This window comes from Daktulosphaira vitifoliae, unplaced genomic scaffold, assembly GCF_025091365.1.
Source record: "Daktulosphaira vitifoliae isolate Bord-2020 unplaced genomic scaffold, ASM2509136v1 Scaffold_3, whole genome shotgun sequence".
NCBI lineage: Eukaryota > Metazoa > Arthropoda > Insecta > Hemiptera > Phylloxeridae > Daktulosphaira > Daktulosphaira vitifoliae.
The window spans coordinates 38,899,615-38,917,717 of record NW_026099574.1 but is presented as its reverse complement, the minus strand read 5'-3'; the positions used below and the strand labels follow the sequence as shown (position 1 = coordinate 38,917,717).

Here is an 18,103-nt window from a genome sequence, read left to right as displayed (position 1 = left end):
TTATCAAATAAGACGTCTTATTTTAAATGAATTATAAAATGAAATGCTGAAAATATATATCTAATCATAAAATACATATATATATGTTGTTTAATTGTACTAGGACTTCTTTAAAACTAAAATAAAATCTTTTATATTAAATGTTTAACAATTAAAAATTATTTACATAAATGAAAACACTAAGTGAGAAAAATATAAAATTAATTAAAAATAATTGTCAAAATAATAAATAAATTTTATTTTTTTAAATACAATATATAGTTAAAAATATGTATATAAATAAAGGGATTTAATATTTTTCCTAAGAAACATTTTTGTCAAAAAAGTATAATTAACGAAATTTACTTTCAGAAAGTTTTAAATTTGTGAATATACACTGACTAAAAAAAAATTAAATACTATTTGACAATAATCAAAATTCAAAATTATTAAAATTTTATTTTAAGATATGATGTTTCAACAAAAAAATAATAGTATAATGTTTTTTTAAAAATAAAGTAAAAATTTAGAAATTTGAAAAACTATAAGTTAATGCATTAGACTGTTGAAATGGATGTTTCCGTATTATTCTGAAATGTAGTATGAACACCATAACGAATATGTCTGCCATGGGAACTTAAATTATTTCTGTATAAATAAGCAACAACAAACAAACCAATAGCTATTTAAAAATAAATTTATTATAAATAAATAAATAAATAAAATAAATTTAAATTAATTTAGCTTAAATATAAGTGCTAACTAGGACATATTTTAATTTTAAAGTATTTTTGGCAAACTGAATTTCTCATTTTTTTATAAATTCTCAATTTTTTATCTATCTATAATTTTCTGTTTATAATAAATTAAGTTTTTAACTTGAATTATTTAAAAACATAAAAAAAGAGCGTAATAAATATACAGCACTACATTGAGTTAAATTAGGTTTGAAAAGTTTTTACAAATGGTTATACTAATGTACATTAGAGAGCTTATTCCCCTAAGTAAAAATTTTATGCATTTCTTTTAGATTAATTAAAACTGTAAAACAAAAATTCAACTATTGTTATAGAATAAATATATAGATTTAAACCTAAGTATTTACTCTTATTATACAATTAACCATTATTTCTATAATTTTAAATTAATACAAATAATAAGTTCTAAACAAGATTTTTAGTCTAAAAAAGCATAATAAGCAGATGCACCCCAAGTCAATTACAAACTGGCGAAGAGATGGACTACAAAATCAAACAGTGTGATGAGCTGCAAGTCCAATTTTCCAGTTTCTTAAAATTATTTAAAAAAATAATATATATGGTTTTTTCATATAATTTTTTCATTTCTCCCCCCTTTATACTTAAAATACGAGTGCAGTATAATATTTATAAAAACACATTTGGGACATTTGTACTGGATCCACTCGTAAGAAGCAAAATAATTTAGATTTAAAACTTTATTAATAATTAATGACTTTTTTTGCTTACTTTAGTATAATTATAGTAATATAAAGGGTCCAATATTTTAATTTATATCAAATTAAAATATTTAAATACAAATTGGTAAATCAAGGCCTGCACGAGTAGAGTACAGAATAGTAGAGCTGGTGTAAAATGTAGGATCAATAAAAATTGTGTTTTTAATATATTTTTTGAGACTAGTTCAACATGACTTTACCCTTTTCTTTAAACATTTTTATTCTATAAATAACAAATTTTCATTATGTTATGATTGAATCAGAAGCTGTATTACAATTTATTACACTTTTTTTGTTCTTCACCTCAGTTTTATTATAAATACTTATAATATTATGAATATTTAAAATAAAAGATTTATAAATATTATAAATTAATATTTATTTAACTTCAAAAAAACATAATTCTACACATATATTTAAAAATTGATACTTATTAAATTATTTTAACTTACCAAAAATTATAATAGAAGAAAAAACTCCAAAGTAAAAAGCTTTTGTATCATTGAAATCATTATGCTCAACTATATAGATAAAAAGAAAATGTTAATTATTTCACTAGTAATAAAATTAATTAAATCACTAACTCGAATTGGTGAATTTAGATACTTCTTGAGTGGACATATTTTTATTAGAATAAAAGGAAGTCATTAAATTTGAAAATGTTGATGAACTGACAGTATGATTCAATACAAATTCTGTTCTACTTGTTAGTTCCCTATTTTTTTCCGTGATTGAACTATTATTATTTATCACTAGAGCAGTGTTTGAATTGAAAAGAGGCTCTATTATTACAGTAGTAAATTTCTTATTATTTTCTATGGAGAATACTTCAGCTGTATTTTGAAGTTTATTCGTAGAAACTTCACGGCGAATTTTAATTGCATAATTATGTCCATCTTTTTTAATTTTATTGTCAAATGTCAGGTTTTTTTCTTTTAATAATATATTGTTAAAATCATTTAAATTTTCGTTACATTTTTTGCAATTTGATTGAAGAAAATTGTTTATTATACAGCATGTTGATAATTTGACTGACATATCATTGAAATGATATTCAAGTTTTTGATTCGAGTGGTTTAATGAAAGACCATTGCTTCTCGCGGTACTTACTTTCAGCAGAAAGTACAAAGACACTAATGATAATTACATATTTTATTGTAATTCAAATCGATTATTATTATTGAAAACAACAAAAGAAAATTAATGGTCATTATTGATATAGATAGATAATAAATTTAAACTTGCATTTTTTTTCCAAGAAATCAAAAATTTCTAAATGGAAATTTTTTTTAAATAGTAGAACTAAGTTAACTAATTATTTTACACAAATTATATTATACTGCATCTTTAAAAAAAAATGTAAAATTTGTACTCTTCATTTTAACTTTTAGAAATAAATAAAATTTTGCCATTGTTTTCAACCCATTTATTTTTAAAATTCATTGGAACACCAATTTTGCTCAATTTTAAAAGTAATATCAATAATTATTATTTGAAATTAAAATATTTAATATTATAAATTTATTTAATTTACTTACATAATGTCAAAAAAGTAGAAGCCATATTTAACAGATGATATTAGGAATTTAGATTAATTTGAGATTCAAAATGTTTAAAAAGTAAAATTAAACTATGTTGAATTTATTAAGAATCGGAATATTTAGCTAATATAAATTCAAAGGAAGAAAATAAATATACTAGTCAAGTGAAAGGAACATTAAAATAAAAGACAATTGGCCATTGTCACAAATTTTTTTGAAAACTACCTACTACACTCATCGTTGATTTTGTTGTCTTCCTAACAAAAATAAATCAACGGTGATTTTATTTGGAAACTTAATCGAAATAATTTAAAAAGTAAGATTAGTGATGGGCATAATCGAGATATATAATCGAGATATCTCGATTATGAAAATAATCCAGATATTTCGATTATTGAAATCATATCTATTATATAATCGAGATATTCTGATTTTTTAAATAATATTGATTATTCTATAATCGAGTGATTATTTCTAATGATTTCTCGTTTATTATAAAAACAATGATTTCTTGATCTTGAAATGTATATAATCGAATAAAAGTTATTTCGAATGATGTCCATGAAACGATGAAACGAGAGAATACTATTTTTAAGTTTTTATTTAGCATAAATTATAGTCGAATTATTATTAAATTGTTGACTTCGAGTCTTCTTATTTTCAACTCGTTCAATCGCTACTCATGGCAACACCTTATCTGTCACATTTTTGGGAAGTATGTGACGATTAGAACAAAGTTTTGTCCTGAACTGGCTAAACTACTGAGTTCTGATTCTCTCACTAGTTGTGAATTTATGAAAAATCAATTAGGTGTGGAATTAGGTGTTTTAATTATGATGGTCAAGCAGGCTATTGCTACCTTATCTTATGTTTTTATTTTTAAATTTGTTATCGGTTTTTTTAAAATATAGGTAATAATTATTAAATAATAAAAATAACAACTTGTCTTTTATTTAAAGCACTTATTAATAATGCATTATTAATATATTATTGTTATTATTATTCCTAAATTATAGTTTAATATAATAATTATAAATAAACACCAACAAATAAAAAAAGCAAAATTAAATTAATAATTATTTACTATAGGTATATTTATTCATATTTCGAATAATTTTTCGATTCTCTCGATAAATAATAATAGTTGATTATTCTTATCATACGAGCAGACGATTTTAACTTCGAGTGATTTTTCGAGAGATTCACTCGATTATGAAAATGTCTCGATTACTAATCATTCGATTATCGAAATCATTTGATTATGCCCATCACTAAGTAAGATTATAAAAAATAACTACTTATGACCACTTTTTGGATAGAATCATAATAATGGATAAACATAATAATATAGTAACGGGGGTAATGGAAGGGTAAATATCCCCACTATTCTACGTTCTAAAAATTATGTAGAACCCTTCCATACACAATTTCTAAATACGCCGCTATATCAGAAAAACAGTAAATGTACAATGTATGTAAATCTTCCAGAAGTGCCAAAATTTAGTCTTATTTTACGTATACACAATTATTTGCATAGTCTCTAGTATCTAGTTAAAATATGAAATATAGTAAAAATTACAGTTACTATTTTTTTCGATTATTCCCAACTTTATAATGACTTATTCAAAATCAGACTAATACCACAGCACGATATTCCCAATATTAGGCAATTGTTAGTCTAAAAATTACGGTGAATCAAATATCAAATAATATTGTAAAAAAGCGTATCGGCCCTAAACTTTCCAATGTTTTTTTGTACATTCATTTTTAGGAATTAGAACAATCCACACTTACCTACATACCAAAATAATAGGCAAAAATACAAACAGAAACTACCATAAATGTATATATGACGTAATTTGTTTTGCTACATTATGCATAGTCTTATTTTTATATTACTAAATAAAATATGATTTCATTAAACGTCAATTTCTTTTATGATATATTTACATAAAGTACCCGATGTAATGAAGTTAAATATTAAATAATAACACAAAGTAATATATATGTTTAATATTATAATATTGATTATTTGGATTACTCATCTGTGTATACACTTTTATTTAACTCCATACAGACAATACTACTCATAGATATTTATACTTATTCTAAATTTTACCTTATATAAATATGTACAAATATATTGAATTTTTATAAACGTAATTTTAATGTTAATACTATAGTAAAACCTTAAAATTGAAATCATGTCGTATAAAAACCAAAATTCACAAAAAACAAATTGTGAAAACGACATGACCAGAAAATAAAAAAACTGTACGAATAAGTGTCAGTTTTTATATAAAGGCAATAAATATCAGTAAACAGGATTAACGTTTCGACGATGAGTATCTCTATAACGGGCAGACTCATTAGCGTCTATTTGTTAATATTCGTTCTGGCATTACTTGAATTGTTTATTATTTAGAGCAGTGATTCCCAACCTTTTTGACATTACGGACGACTGAGAATTTTTAAAACTTTTAAATTTTAGACCTTATTTTTTCTCATAAACACAGTGATTAAAATAAGGGGGGATCATTTATTCAACCGGCAAAGATGGATGGACTAATATTGCAAAAAGACAATTCGGTATGGCTCGGGAACACTCCTAATGTTTTAGGAACTATAGTCCCCCCTAGTTTAACCACTTAATTCACTTTAACCACTGCATAAAAAAGAATTAATTTTTTCACATACATTAAAATTAAAAATAAATAAAATACAATGCAATTCCTTATAGTATATTTCTTTATATAATAATAAAAACAAGTAAATAAGTCTTTGCCTTTGTACTTCTTTTACCAATATTCTTGGCGTAATATTGCTCAAAGCATATCTTTAGTGGCATCCAATCGATTTCTTTGTTTATTTTTAATGTAAAGCAGTGCAGAAAATCCTTGTTCACACAAATAAGTAGTGGAAAACATAACTAAATATCTTAATGCGATTTCTCGAAGTTTAGGATAGGCAATTGCTTTTTTACACCAAAACTTCAATATTCATAAAAGATTCAAACTTATCCTTACAGTTTCGATCGTTTTGCAACTTTATCAAATCATTCTGGATATCATCAGGCACCTCAACAACTTTAACAATAAAAGGGTTTCGAATCATACTTCGGACACCTTTCGTTTCATAACCATCATATTCTAGGAAATACCGGTTAAATTCATCTTGAAGTTTATGCAAATGGTATAAAACGTTTTGCTGAATTTCAGTTGTGAGGTCAGCATATTTTTCGTTGTCGACCCATCTTTTCAGTATTTGAAACGTTGAGTTATTCATCTCAACTTTACTTATCCATAAATCAATTTTACAAATAAATGCACGAAGTATATCTTCAAATATAAATATATTTGCAGCGCCTTCAAATTTATGATTTTCAAAGCATTGTAATTGTAAATTAAGCCTGTTTAAATGCTAAAAGATATCGACAAGATAAGCCAAATGCATTTCTAAGTTATGATCACAAATATATTTCGATAAATCGATAATTTTTTTCTATTTAAAAACACTATCACATCCTCCTTTAGTGAAAATAGTCGTGCCAACATGTTTCCTTTCGAAAGCCATCGGACTTCAGTATGAAAAAGTAAAGTTTCAAATTCAGAATCCAAGTCCGAGCATATTGTTTTAAGAATGTGAGTATTTAGTGCACTACTTTTAATAGAGTTTACTATTTTTACGGACTGTTTTAAAGTATATATGAGTTCTCCAGATAATGTTTTTGAAGCTAATGCTTGTCGATGAATTGCGTTGCTAGACCCGAATTTGATCCTAGCATAACTGGAGTTCCATCCGTACAAAATCCTGCGAGCTTTTCCCACATAATGTTGTGTTTTTCAAAATAATCATTTATTATCTTCATTACATCACTTCCTTTCGATGTAGTGTAATAAACCAAAAATAAAACGAAAGAAATTGTTTTAGAAATGAATATAATAGAAATGGTTAAGTTAAATATAAAAATACATTTTGGTGGCTACTTTTAAATTATTATAATTATTATTTATTATAAGTTTTTGTAATTTTAATGTAGATTTAATTGTCTTCAATTTTATTTAAATTAATTTTCTCATTAATTGTTTCTCTCATTAATTATTAATGGTTTATCACGCAATAGATTGTTGGAAGTTCGAAAGCATAGGTTAAATTGTACTTACCTTACGTCCTGTGTGATACAATAATATTTTAAGTAATCCAGTGTTGATTTCCGTATTAAACGCACTACGTATACGATTTACACTATATGTAATATAGTCTATATAATTGCTTACAAAAAACGACTCAAGACTTTACATAAGATGATTTAATTACACAAAGTCTAAGACTGATCTTACTTGTAAAAGATTTTAAACACTCTGTATTTTATTATAAAAACAATTCTGATTTTTTTTAACTTATTGATTTTTTTACGTTTATTGAATAAGTATTTTTTTTAGAGAGTATAATTTTTTTTATTGAGAGATCGATACCAATATTTCTTAAATTTTCCTCTGGCCTGGCCAAAACAAGATTCAGAAATATCTATATCTATGTAAAAAATTTATCAAGGCAGAATTGTGGTGGCCCAATGTGTCCCGGTGCTAAAATAAAGCACCTTGAAAGGATGCGGCACAATAATAACCAAGACAAAAATTAAACACTGCAAATATATTCGTAAGTTTCTCTACGTTGTCTGCCGGCGCGATGTTTATTAAAACAAAGACATTAGCAACGAGACTAGCTACCCAATACGCATAGGCTTACAAATATATTCTAACCTAATATACCTAATTCTAGAACAATGTCTAGTTGCAACCTTTACTCTGTCTGCCGGCGCGATGTTTGTTAAAACAAAGACATTAGCAACGAGACTAGCTACCCAATAAGTATAGAGTTGCAATACACTTAGTCAAATAAATTTAAATCTCAATTTAAATTGAGAAGATTGTGACCTTTAGCTTTGTCTGCCGGCGCGATGTTTGTTAAAACAAAGACATTAGCAACGAGACTAGCTACCCAATAAGAAAAGCTCACAATAAATTTTTATTATTAAATGAATATCTAAATTTAGGTTGGATTTATTGTTAAAATAAAATAATTTAAAAAAAATATAATGTTTAAAATATTATTTGATGTTTATTTTCATAACAAGAAAAATAAAATATTATTAATGATTGAACAAATTAAATTAAATTAAAAGATTCACCAAAACAAAATTCACTTTAAAATTTCTAAGTGTCATTTAGTTTTAAAGAAAAATATTCTAAGTCCAAATTAATTAAAAAATCGACTAAGTCCCGGAGAGTGAAATCTTGAGTAGAGCGTCGTAGATTTTGTGTATTTTAAAATCGTCAAAAGAACTCGTTTAGATGGGGAAAAATGGCTTTTTATAGTGTGAAGGGGGTAGCCCAGCGATCTCTATCGTGATCCTAGAAGCTGAGGCTTTGTATTGTAATTGGTTAATTAAAAGAGGGTCCCTGCGTGTAGGCGTTACTTAATAATTTCTACAAGAGGGAGATTTTATTGTATAATTAAAGGGTTATTTTGTGTCTTAAATAAGAGAACCCTGTTTTGGTGATCTTGTATAATCATAATATGTGACATACATGAACAAATGATAACATCTTATTATATATTAATATTATATGTAATAATATAATATTACAGTAGTACCCAATTCTTGTTGTATTAAAAGCTCTTCTTTAATTGTGTTGTCCTCGTCCAAAAATCTAACAAAAACTAGTAACTGACAACATTGTGAAACTTTAGTATTTTTATTACATTGCAATGCGTAAAAAGGCGAGTTTTTTATTTTTCCCAATAATTGTTCTTCAATATCGAAAGACATTTTATCAATGTGAGCTTTCACGGTGTTATTCAATAATGGAATTTCTTGCATTTTATTTTTAGCTTTCTCGCTTAAAACTTCTTCAACAGCGTTTAGTAAACAAGGTTTTAATAACTTTTCACCGATAGTGTGTGGTTTTTTGATTTTGCGATTAATTATACAATTTTAAATGACGCAGATAGCACTTATCCAAATAATTCAAATGTTGAACCACTTTTTCCGAGTTTCATTTTTTTTAAATTATCTGACTTACCCATTAAAAATTTCAGTGGTCGAACACTCAATTTAGGATGGACAGTTTTTCAATGCCGTTCTAACTTAGTGGGTTTCAACGCATCGTTACTAAGAACGATGGCACATATAACACACTGTGGTCGGGTTTCACGGTTAATTTAAATTGCAATAAATCCAAATTTGATATAGGCTTCATCAAATTTTCTTTTTGGAGCAATTTCATTTTAAGTTTTAATACAAATACACGAACAATCAAAAGATCACAGACATCGACCACATAGTACGGATACGGCGCCACTAATAATTTTTAACATAAATTTATAAATAAATGATGTAATATAAACGTGCCGTGCTGTGGAATCGGTGATAACGATTGTCGGTACATAATAATTTTAACAGATCCCAATGGAAAAAATATTTTTTAATTTTGTTGGTACCGCTCGCGGACCACCAAATGATGTCTGGCGGACGACGGGTAGTTCGCGGACCATAGGTTGGGAACCTCTGATTTAGAGCATGTATTGTTGTTGTCTTTTTTAAATAGAATAAAGTTGTTTGTAACTATTTTAAAGACTTGCTATTTGTATAAATTTCTATTTTATTTACATTATTTTTATTAATTGTGTGCGCGCGGCTAGAGTTTACTGATCCTTTAGTCAGTCCTAACAGCTAATGCAAGCTGTATAATTTTTGGGCTGAACCGTCTTTCAGTCTGTAAAGAGAAAAAGTAGTTGTGCTAGTGACTGACGAGTAGTCAACTATCAACAATGGCATGACCAGGGGAGGGCGTCCCTGGTCAAGACCCTCTATGGACAAAAAATCATAGTACTGGTAGTGAAGGGGTGAATCTTCCCACTACTTTACGTTCTAAAAGCTATCTGGACCCCATACAAAATTTCTTATTTTTCTACTGTTCCTCAACTTTCTATTTTTTATTTAACTTGTGTGGTATGCTGCCGTATCTGAAGGCTACCTCTTTAGTTTGATGGATTGTGCTGATTGATCTATGCGGAACAACTAATTGTGCGTCTATTGAGAAAAAGCTCTTGTTATCAGTGATTTTGACATAATTTTTATCATTAATTCATTACATTTTTTTTAGGATCTAGGTAAATTTTTATTTTAAAAATACCATACCTCTTATCCTTCTATATTTTTAAAGTAATTTAAAATATCGACACAAAAGAATTGTGTACCCTACATTGATTTTTATAAAACAAAATTAAAAAATACAAATGCATTAAAGTTACATTAAATTATTAAGTTGATTTTGGGTTTTTAAAGTACTTAATATTTTTTAATAAAATGATGACCAATTTACTATTCACTATATATATATAAAAAAAAACAAATTTAAACGTTAATCCATCATATGATTCATTGTAAAACTAATCTATATATTTACACTCCTGCTTATATATCACCTTCACCTACATTAAAATGACTGGTTTACTGTAATTCAGTTCCACAAAATAATGTTGGAGGAGACAGAGGTGGAGTAAGGGTAGCAACGTGGCATTATTTTTATAAATAATTAATGGTTTATTCAATCAATTTTTTCATTAAAGGGATAAATAGTATACCTTATAAAAGTCATATATTTGCGCTTATTTTTCTAATTTTTGAATTTCTATAACAATTAAAGTTATTACCATTATTGTACAACATCGAGTACTTTGATAGTAAGTAACAATAAATACTTGATACAAATCCATTCATATACTATCAGTGGCGGTCAAATTGGAGGGAATTAGGGAGATAGAAACCTCCATTGACATACCCTTTTTGATATTTTTATAAAATTTTTAATATGTATATAAATATATATATATTGGCAACTTTATAAATTATAATTTAGTGTAAAAGTTATTGAACTGAATTAATGGTAAAATTATTTTATAATTATTAAATTTTCCCTACAAATTTAAGAGATTTGTTATAATCTGGTTATTATTTATATTAAGGTGAATTTAACGAAGTACTATTATAAAATAAATTAAATATTTGAAATAGGCTCAATATGAATAAAGACATTTATGCTTATCTAATAGTTCTTAATAATACCACAGATAAGATAAAGTTTTATCTTATCTGTTATAATATCTTGATAAAGTAATACAAATAAATAAGTTCTGCGATATGTGGGCACAGCTTCCAATAAAAACCGAATACTATCATCTAAATAATAATACATTAAAGTTTATGATTAATAAAAATTGCTTTATTTGGTTTTAGACAAATTCGTAGCACAGATAAGATAAACCTTATCTGTTAGTTCACTAATTTGTACTCGTATAAGGCTATTCGATTGAATAATACTGATAATAGAGTCACGTTCATTTCTACAATGACCATGAAATAATATTACTTGCAACAGCAAACTACATTCATTTTATACACTTCTTCACATATTGTGGGTGTTTTGATGCATTCATAAACTTACTAGTTTATTAAGTTTTTATTTTTATTAAAGTATATCTATATCTAAAGTATACTGAAATGGCAAATTCAACTATAGAAGTGAAATTTAATCAGGTATTCAATCATATAAAAAAATTAAGTTATTGTTATAAAATATATTTCTTATGATGTCTTTAAAGTTAGTTTTTAAATCATTTTATTACAATTTTACTGAACGAGTTATGAACTAAAAATGAAAAATTCATATAATATTTTTTCTTTTACTCGTCTGGTTTGGACAAATATATAACGTGATATTAATATAAATTAGAATATTTTTATCAACGTACGTCACATTATGCTAAAATAGATATACATATATATATATATAGGCAAATAATATTTGGATGGGATTCCCTAATTATTTATGTCGATTAGAGTTTTAAATTGGTTAGAAATTTAGGTAAAAGAATCCATTTATTATTATTTTTTTTTGTGGAAAACTTAAACTTTATATTATATGTATTAGTATGACTTTAAATTATATACATATCTGTTAATTACTTTTACTAATACTTGAAAATTTTTTTTCTCTCCGTTAGGTTAAATTCATTCACAATAAAGAAAAAAAAAACAATTGCAGCACTTTTAATTTTTACTATCTTGAAGTAAATGTTAGAGCATAACAAACAATTATTTTCGTCATGGGATAATTCCCTTAAATCCACAAACACACTTGATAATAAACAACATAAACAAAATTATGCATAATATAATATGAAACCATAATTCGAAGTGTACAGATTAATTTATAATAACCGGAAGGGGAAGTATTATTTTTCACCATAATTTAATTTATATTGTCAATTTTTTTTTTTGATAAAATCACTTAATAATAAAATGTACGGTCAAATAATATATATTAGGATTCGTCAACGATATCGATATTTTGATTCGATATCGCCGAATTAATCTTGTAGACATATTTTGTATTAAAATATATTATTAAATATAGAATTGAGAGAAACTAAAAATGATATTTATTAATGCATTTTTAAGTTATAATCCACTATTTAATATTGTAATATTACACGTATTTTAAGTTTATAAAGTAATTTCTTGACTTGATTTTTTTTTTTATTGATGTAGAATATATTTATTAATCAAAATAAAGTAATGATATATAATTTTATTTTTGCACACAATTTTGGTCATGTATTAAATTAAAAAAAATTGTGTTTGCAGTAAAAGTTTAATGTATTTTTAAAAAAATACATTTTATACTTATAGAAATTAATGAGGTTTATTCATTAAGTTTAAATAATTAATCCTATCATTTTTTTGTAATTTTAGAATATTTCATAAGTTATAAGATATTTATTTCATTTAGTATATTTTGGAATATTTTGTTATCTACGGGGAAAAAATTATCATATTTACCAAAGAATAGTAATACTTATAATAGTAACATAACACTTATAAAATATTCATATCACAACTACGAAAATCGACTACTGTAACTTTATTTGCAGTTATAAAATAAATTTTATATAAAATGAAATGAGTTTTTGAAACAAAGATATTTATTTTAAACTAAATCTCGATTTAAAATAAAATGTTTTATATTATTATATTTTACATTCTCACCTATTTAAAATAATTATTTTTTGTGATTTATTTACATAAAAATGTATCCATTATCTATAATAATGTGACAGTTAATTTTAGGGGAATTTACTATCGTCATTAGGGAAGTTTATCATTTTAGACTTTATTTAAGTTTTACATAGAATGTAAATGTTTAAACCAGCATTAGCCAATGAGTATCATAAACGTCGATCATTTCCCAGTTACATTAAAAACGTTGAGACCCCCAAAATATCGCCCAAATTACGCCACTTTGTTAAATCATGAAAATTAAAAACAGTACAGTAATAACCCTGCATAGTAAAGATCCGGTAAAGTAGTATTTACTAAGTAGTACTTAGTAAGTACTAATACTAAACTAACTAAACTTTAAATGTAAAATTTTAGACCCAATCCAATTCAATATTTATTTTCCAGGTCCGGTTCGACCAATCCAAATATATGTGTAAAATTTCAAATCCAATCTGACTCGGTCTATATAAAGATTAACGGTATCTGTTACCTGTAATCGAATTTTTAAAAATTATTAACCGATATCCAACACCCAATACATTAGAGAATCGGTTAACGTTCATTTTCTTTATTTTATTGATTTTCCCCAAAAAAAATGATAATTGGCAACCGCTTTTTACAAAACAAATAATCTTTTACAAATACCGGTTATAATTTTAAATAAAATTCGATTTTTACCTGAATTAATAACCTTTATTTTGCAATGGTTTCAAGGCCAGATATAAAGTTGAATCTATAAAATATAAATTCGAACATTTTATCACTAAAGTACTTTGTTTTTAATTAAGGCGGCCATCTGAACTCAGAAGATAAGTCGTCGAAAACGAGGAAAATTTTTTCAATTTTCAAAGGTTATTTTGACTAGATATAATTTGTGATCTTTTAAAAATTTTTTGATAATTTATAATGATAGATACAAAAATAAAAACCCAGCACAGGGGGGTCGCGACAGTGGTGACGTGGCATAGTTGGATCAAGTATAATGATATCTGACAGTGATTAAAATCACTATAAAAAAAAAACGCTTCGATGCAAATCTTTAGATAGTGTTTAATTTTAAAAAATTGGTGGATTATTCCAAAAGCTTCATAAACTGCTAGTTCCTTATTAATATCCTGATTAAGATAAAGTATGTCGAATGAAAAAGGGATTATTAAAAAATACTATTTCTCATAAAAAAATTGTGTTGATCCATACACTTTTCAATAAGTTATAGCATTATAAAGTTAAAAATGTAAAAAATGAAATTGAGAATTTTCACACAATAATAGCATTTGGTAGCCATTTTCACCGTGAAGACAAAATAAAGTCCGAAATTTTTTTTTTACACAATAAAGTAGATTACATTAGCTTTAATTTAATATATATATAAAAGTGTCAGACTTTCCGGAACACTTTCAAAATTTAAGTTGAAAAAGTCAATTTTTTGTGAAAAAGTTGTCATTTTGAATCCCCCCCTGTAGGCAGGTAAAAAGTCAGATTTATAAAAAAAATATACCAAATGATAGGTAAAGACATCATGCATCTACAAAAAAAAGAATTATATTGATCCATACATCTTTCGAGAAGTTATAGCATTATAAAGTTAAAAATATAAAAAAGAATTTTTTTACAAAAATCGTATTTTTTTTATTAAGTTTAATATCTGTTTTCATCATGAATATAATATAAAGTCCGAAATTTTTTTTTACCATTATAAAGTATATTACATTAGCTTTAATTATGGATATATATATAAGTGTCAGACCTTCCGGAACACTTTCAAAAGTTAAGTTGAAAAAATTAATTTTTTGTAAAAAAGTTGTCATTTTAAATCCCCCCCTGTAGGCAAGTAAAGAGTCACATATAAAAAAAAATATACCAAATAAAAGGTAATGATATCATGAATCTATATAAAAAAAAAATATATTGATATGTTTTTTTGAAACATTTTTCATTTTTGAAAAAGTTATGGCACTTTAAAGTAAAAAAAATTGAAAAAATTTCGAAAATTAGCGATTTTTAAATTTGTAATTTTTTTGGAGGTTTCCCCCTTTTACGGGGAACGAGGGAATTTTTTTCAATTTTTAAGGGTAATGTCTTCGACTAGATACGATTTGTGATCTTTTGACGTATCATTGAAAGAAATCGGTTCGGTGAGAGCTGAGAAAAAGTGGTAACAGAAAAAAAAAAAAAAAAACACATCTTAGTAAAACCAATACCTTCTCAGCTTCGCATCGAAGCTAAAAAAACACATTGTGGTAAAATTAATTCATTCTCATCTTCACATCGAAGCTAAAACATTTATTTAAAGTATATGATTATATATATTTTAATTTAAAGTAAAAGGTACAATATAGATTACAAGTAACTTAATTCAAATTTTAGACCGGTTTTAAAACTGTACCGATCCTTTTTGTCATTCATTTTTCTTTTTTTTTTTTTGGGCTATTTTTTACTTTTTTTTTATTTCAATTAACACCTTATTCACATGTCATTGATGAAAGACATAAGTGTAAATTTAAGGGCGCTAGAGATCTTTACGTACATTTTTTTTTTATTTTAGAGGGCTACGGCAAATTTTAAAGAGTTTAAAGATCTCTAGCCCTCTAAATTTACGCCTATGATAAAAAAATACAACATGGATAATGGATAATTTAAATAAATTATTTTGCTTTCATTCTTATGCAAAATATTTTGTTTTAGATATTTATCAACAATACGTTTGTAAATTCAGTAAGCGGAAAAACATTCACCACGTTTAATCCTGCCAATAAACAAAAGATCACTGATATTTCTGAAGGAGATAAGGTAAAATGATGCGCTCATGGATGTTTTTTTTTTTTTGAGGCCGAGTGTCAACTTGGTGCTATATGCTCCTCTTGAAAAATTATTAATAAAAATTTTATTCAGACGACAAACAAATTTAGTCTTTTGACTGATAGACTTTTTTTTAACTTATTGATTGTTTTTCGATACGGTGCTGGACACCCCTTGGGTTATGTTGATATATCCCAAGGATGTAACCAGCACCCTTGCACTCCTCTTCAACTAGATACCACCTTTATTGGCAAATCTCTTAGAAATATTGAAGTATATGTAACTTACGATTGCATAACTTGCGTTTTTATAAAATTTGAATAGTCATTCGCTATTAATAAATTGTTATCATACATTTTATGTACATGAAATAAACCGTATGTATTTATATATTTCCCAATACATTTTTGACTTTGTCGATCACCAAAATAACATAGGGTGTTTAAGAAGTAAAGAAAATGGTCATTTCCATTGTTATAAACAATAGAAACTCTTTTTCTTACTTATTGAACACATTAATTTATGAACTTGTTTAATCAATTTTATTATTTTTCATTTATAAAATATTGATCTAATACTGTGTAGGCTGATGTTGACCTGGCCGTTAAGGCAGCAAGAAAAGCGTTTAAACTAGAGTCAAAATGGCGAACTATGGGTGCTACTGCTAGAGGCCATTTAATAACAAAATTAGCTGATATAATAAATGTTCATAAAGTTGCTTTGGCTAATTTAGAAACTTTAGACAATGGGAAACCATATGAAGACTCTTTAACTGATATTAACAATGCTGTTTCCGCCTTAAAATATTATGCTGGGTTTGCGGACAAAATTCACGGAAAAACAATTCCTACAAGTAATTACAGTAATTTGTCTTAATAAATTAACTACTTTAATTAAATGAAGAAAGTTTACATGTCCAGTAGAAGAATAGTAGGAGATAGATTCCAAGGACATAAGATAGTGACTTAGGTCACTAAAAAGGTAGTTTTTACGATGACTTTAATTTAATGTCGAATTAATTAAACGACTTAATTGTACCAAATGAATGACTGATATTGTATGTATTAATTACACCACCATATTCAACGTAAAAATATACGTCAATTCGTGAAATATAGATATACTTGATTTAAATATAACTGTGATTAAAATGTAATTATAACAAATATTTTAACGAAATTTCGAAATTTAAACATGTTTTTTTCTATAAACGGTTATCATTGTCTATTTAATGGTTATAATTTCATAAAGGCTAATAACAAAAAAAAAATTATAGTGAAAATTCAGTTTAATTTTGTTATAAATAAGTATTATAATCAACTCTAAAAGCCTAAAAAGTAGGTTAAACTTGTCGCAACAGTCTCCAATTTTGTACAACTCTTATATGATGATCAAAACAAATTTGATAAGTTTTAAGAAAATAAGTTTATTTATATTTTTTATGAAGTTTTATGTATGTAACTATCGTTTCATTACTAATTATTAATTATCTCAGAAACTAGATGTGATGGAACAAATTTGGAACCACATTTGAAATTAGTTACGAAATTCCATGAATGATTCATTTAAATATTGTAAACCGCAGAATTTTTTTTTTGTCCTGTGGTATTGCCTAGACCATTGCATTATTTTTAAATAGAAAACTATTATTTAATAATATAATAAATACATTTTTCTAGATGACCTAAACTTTGCATACACCTTAACACAACCTGTTGGTGTAGTTGGTCAAGTCATCCCTTGGAATTATCCTATTTTATTACTCGCTTGGAAATGGGGTCCAGCACTTGCAGCCGGTTGTACTATGGTATTGAAACCAGCTGAACAAACACCTTTAACAGCGTTGTACATAGCAGCTTTATCAAAAGAGGTACTGTTATGATTAAAATAGAAATAGTTATTATATTTAAGATTCTTCAGGTAGGATTTCCTGATGGTGTTATTAATGTCGTTCCGGGATATGGACCAACAGCTGGTGCAGCTATAGCTAGTCATCCGGATATTAATAAAGTGACATTTACTGGTTCTACAGAGGTAAATAAATTTAATATACTTAGCATTAGTGTATATATTTTAGCTTCGATGCGAAGGTATTGATTTTACTATGATGTGTTTTTTTAGCTTCGATGCGAAGCTGAGAAGGTATTGGTTTTACTAAGATGTGTTTTTTTTTTTTTTTTT

General features: G+C 25.9%; 2 protein-coding genes across 6 annotated transcripts in view; one reads left to right on the top strand and one right to left on the bottom strand.

The window, feature by feature from the left end:
• Nucleotides 1–289: 289 nt before the first annotated feature.
• Nucleotides 290–12,219, bottom strand: LOC126901480 (uncharacterized). Of its 5 annotated transcripts, none has more exons than XM_050677944.1 (4): nt 12,029–12,219; nt 2,041–2,589; nt 1,909–1,977; nt 290–661 (listed from the first exon to the last, which is right to left on the bottom strand). In XM_050677944.1, coding segments are annotated over exons 1-4 (744 nt in total). In that variant the 5' UTR covers nt 12,030–12,219; the 3' UTR covers nt 290–536. The 5 variants fall into 5 exon arrangements, with proteins under 5 accessions (XP_050533901.1, XP_050533904.1, XP_050533900.1 ...); XM_050677947.1 differs by lacking the exon at nt 12,029–12,219 and adding an exon at nt 5,117–7,458; XM_050677943.1 differs by lacking the exon at nt 12,029–12,219 and adding an exon at nt 2,995–3,892.
• Nucleotides 11,408–18,103, top strand: part of LOC126901476 (aldehyde dehydrogenase 1A1-like) — a 15,465-nt gene continuing 8,769 nt past the window's right edge. Inside the window, exons 1-5 of the mRNA XM_050677937.1 lie at nt 11,408–11,599; nt 15,809–15,913; nt 16,508–16,775; nt 17,602–17,792; nt 17,843–17,956. Coding sequence (XP_050533894.1) covers nt 11,564–11,599; nt 15,809–15,913; nt 16,508–16,775; nt 17,602–17,792; nt 17,843–17,956 — 714 coding nt within the window. The 5' untranslated portion in view covers nt 11,408–11,563. The remainder of the gene's footprint in view (nt 11,600–15,808; nt 15,914–16,507; nt 16,776–17,601; nt 17,793–17,842; nt 17,957–18,103) is intronic.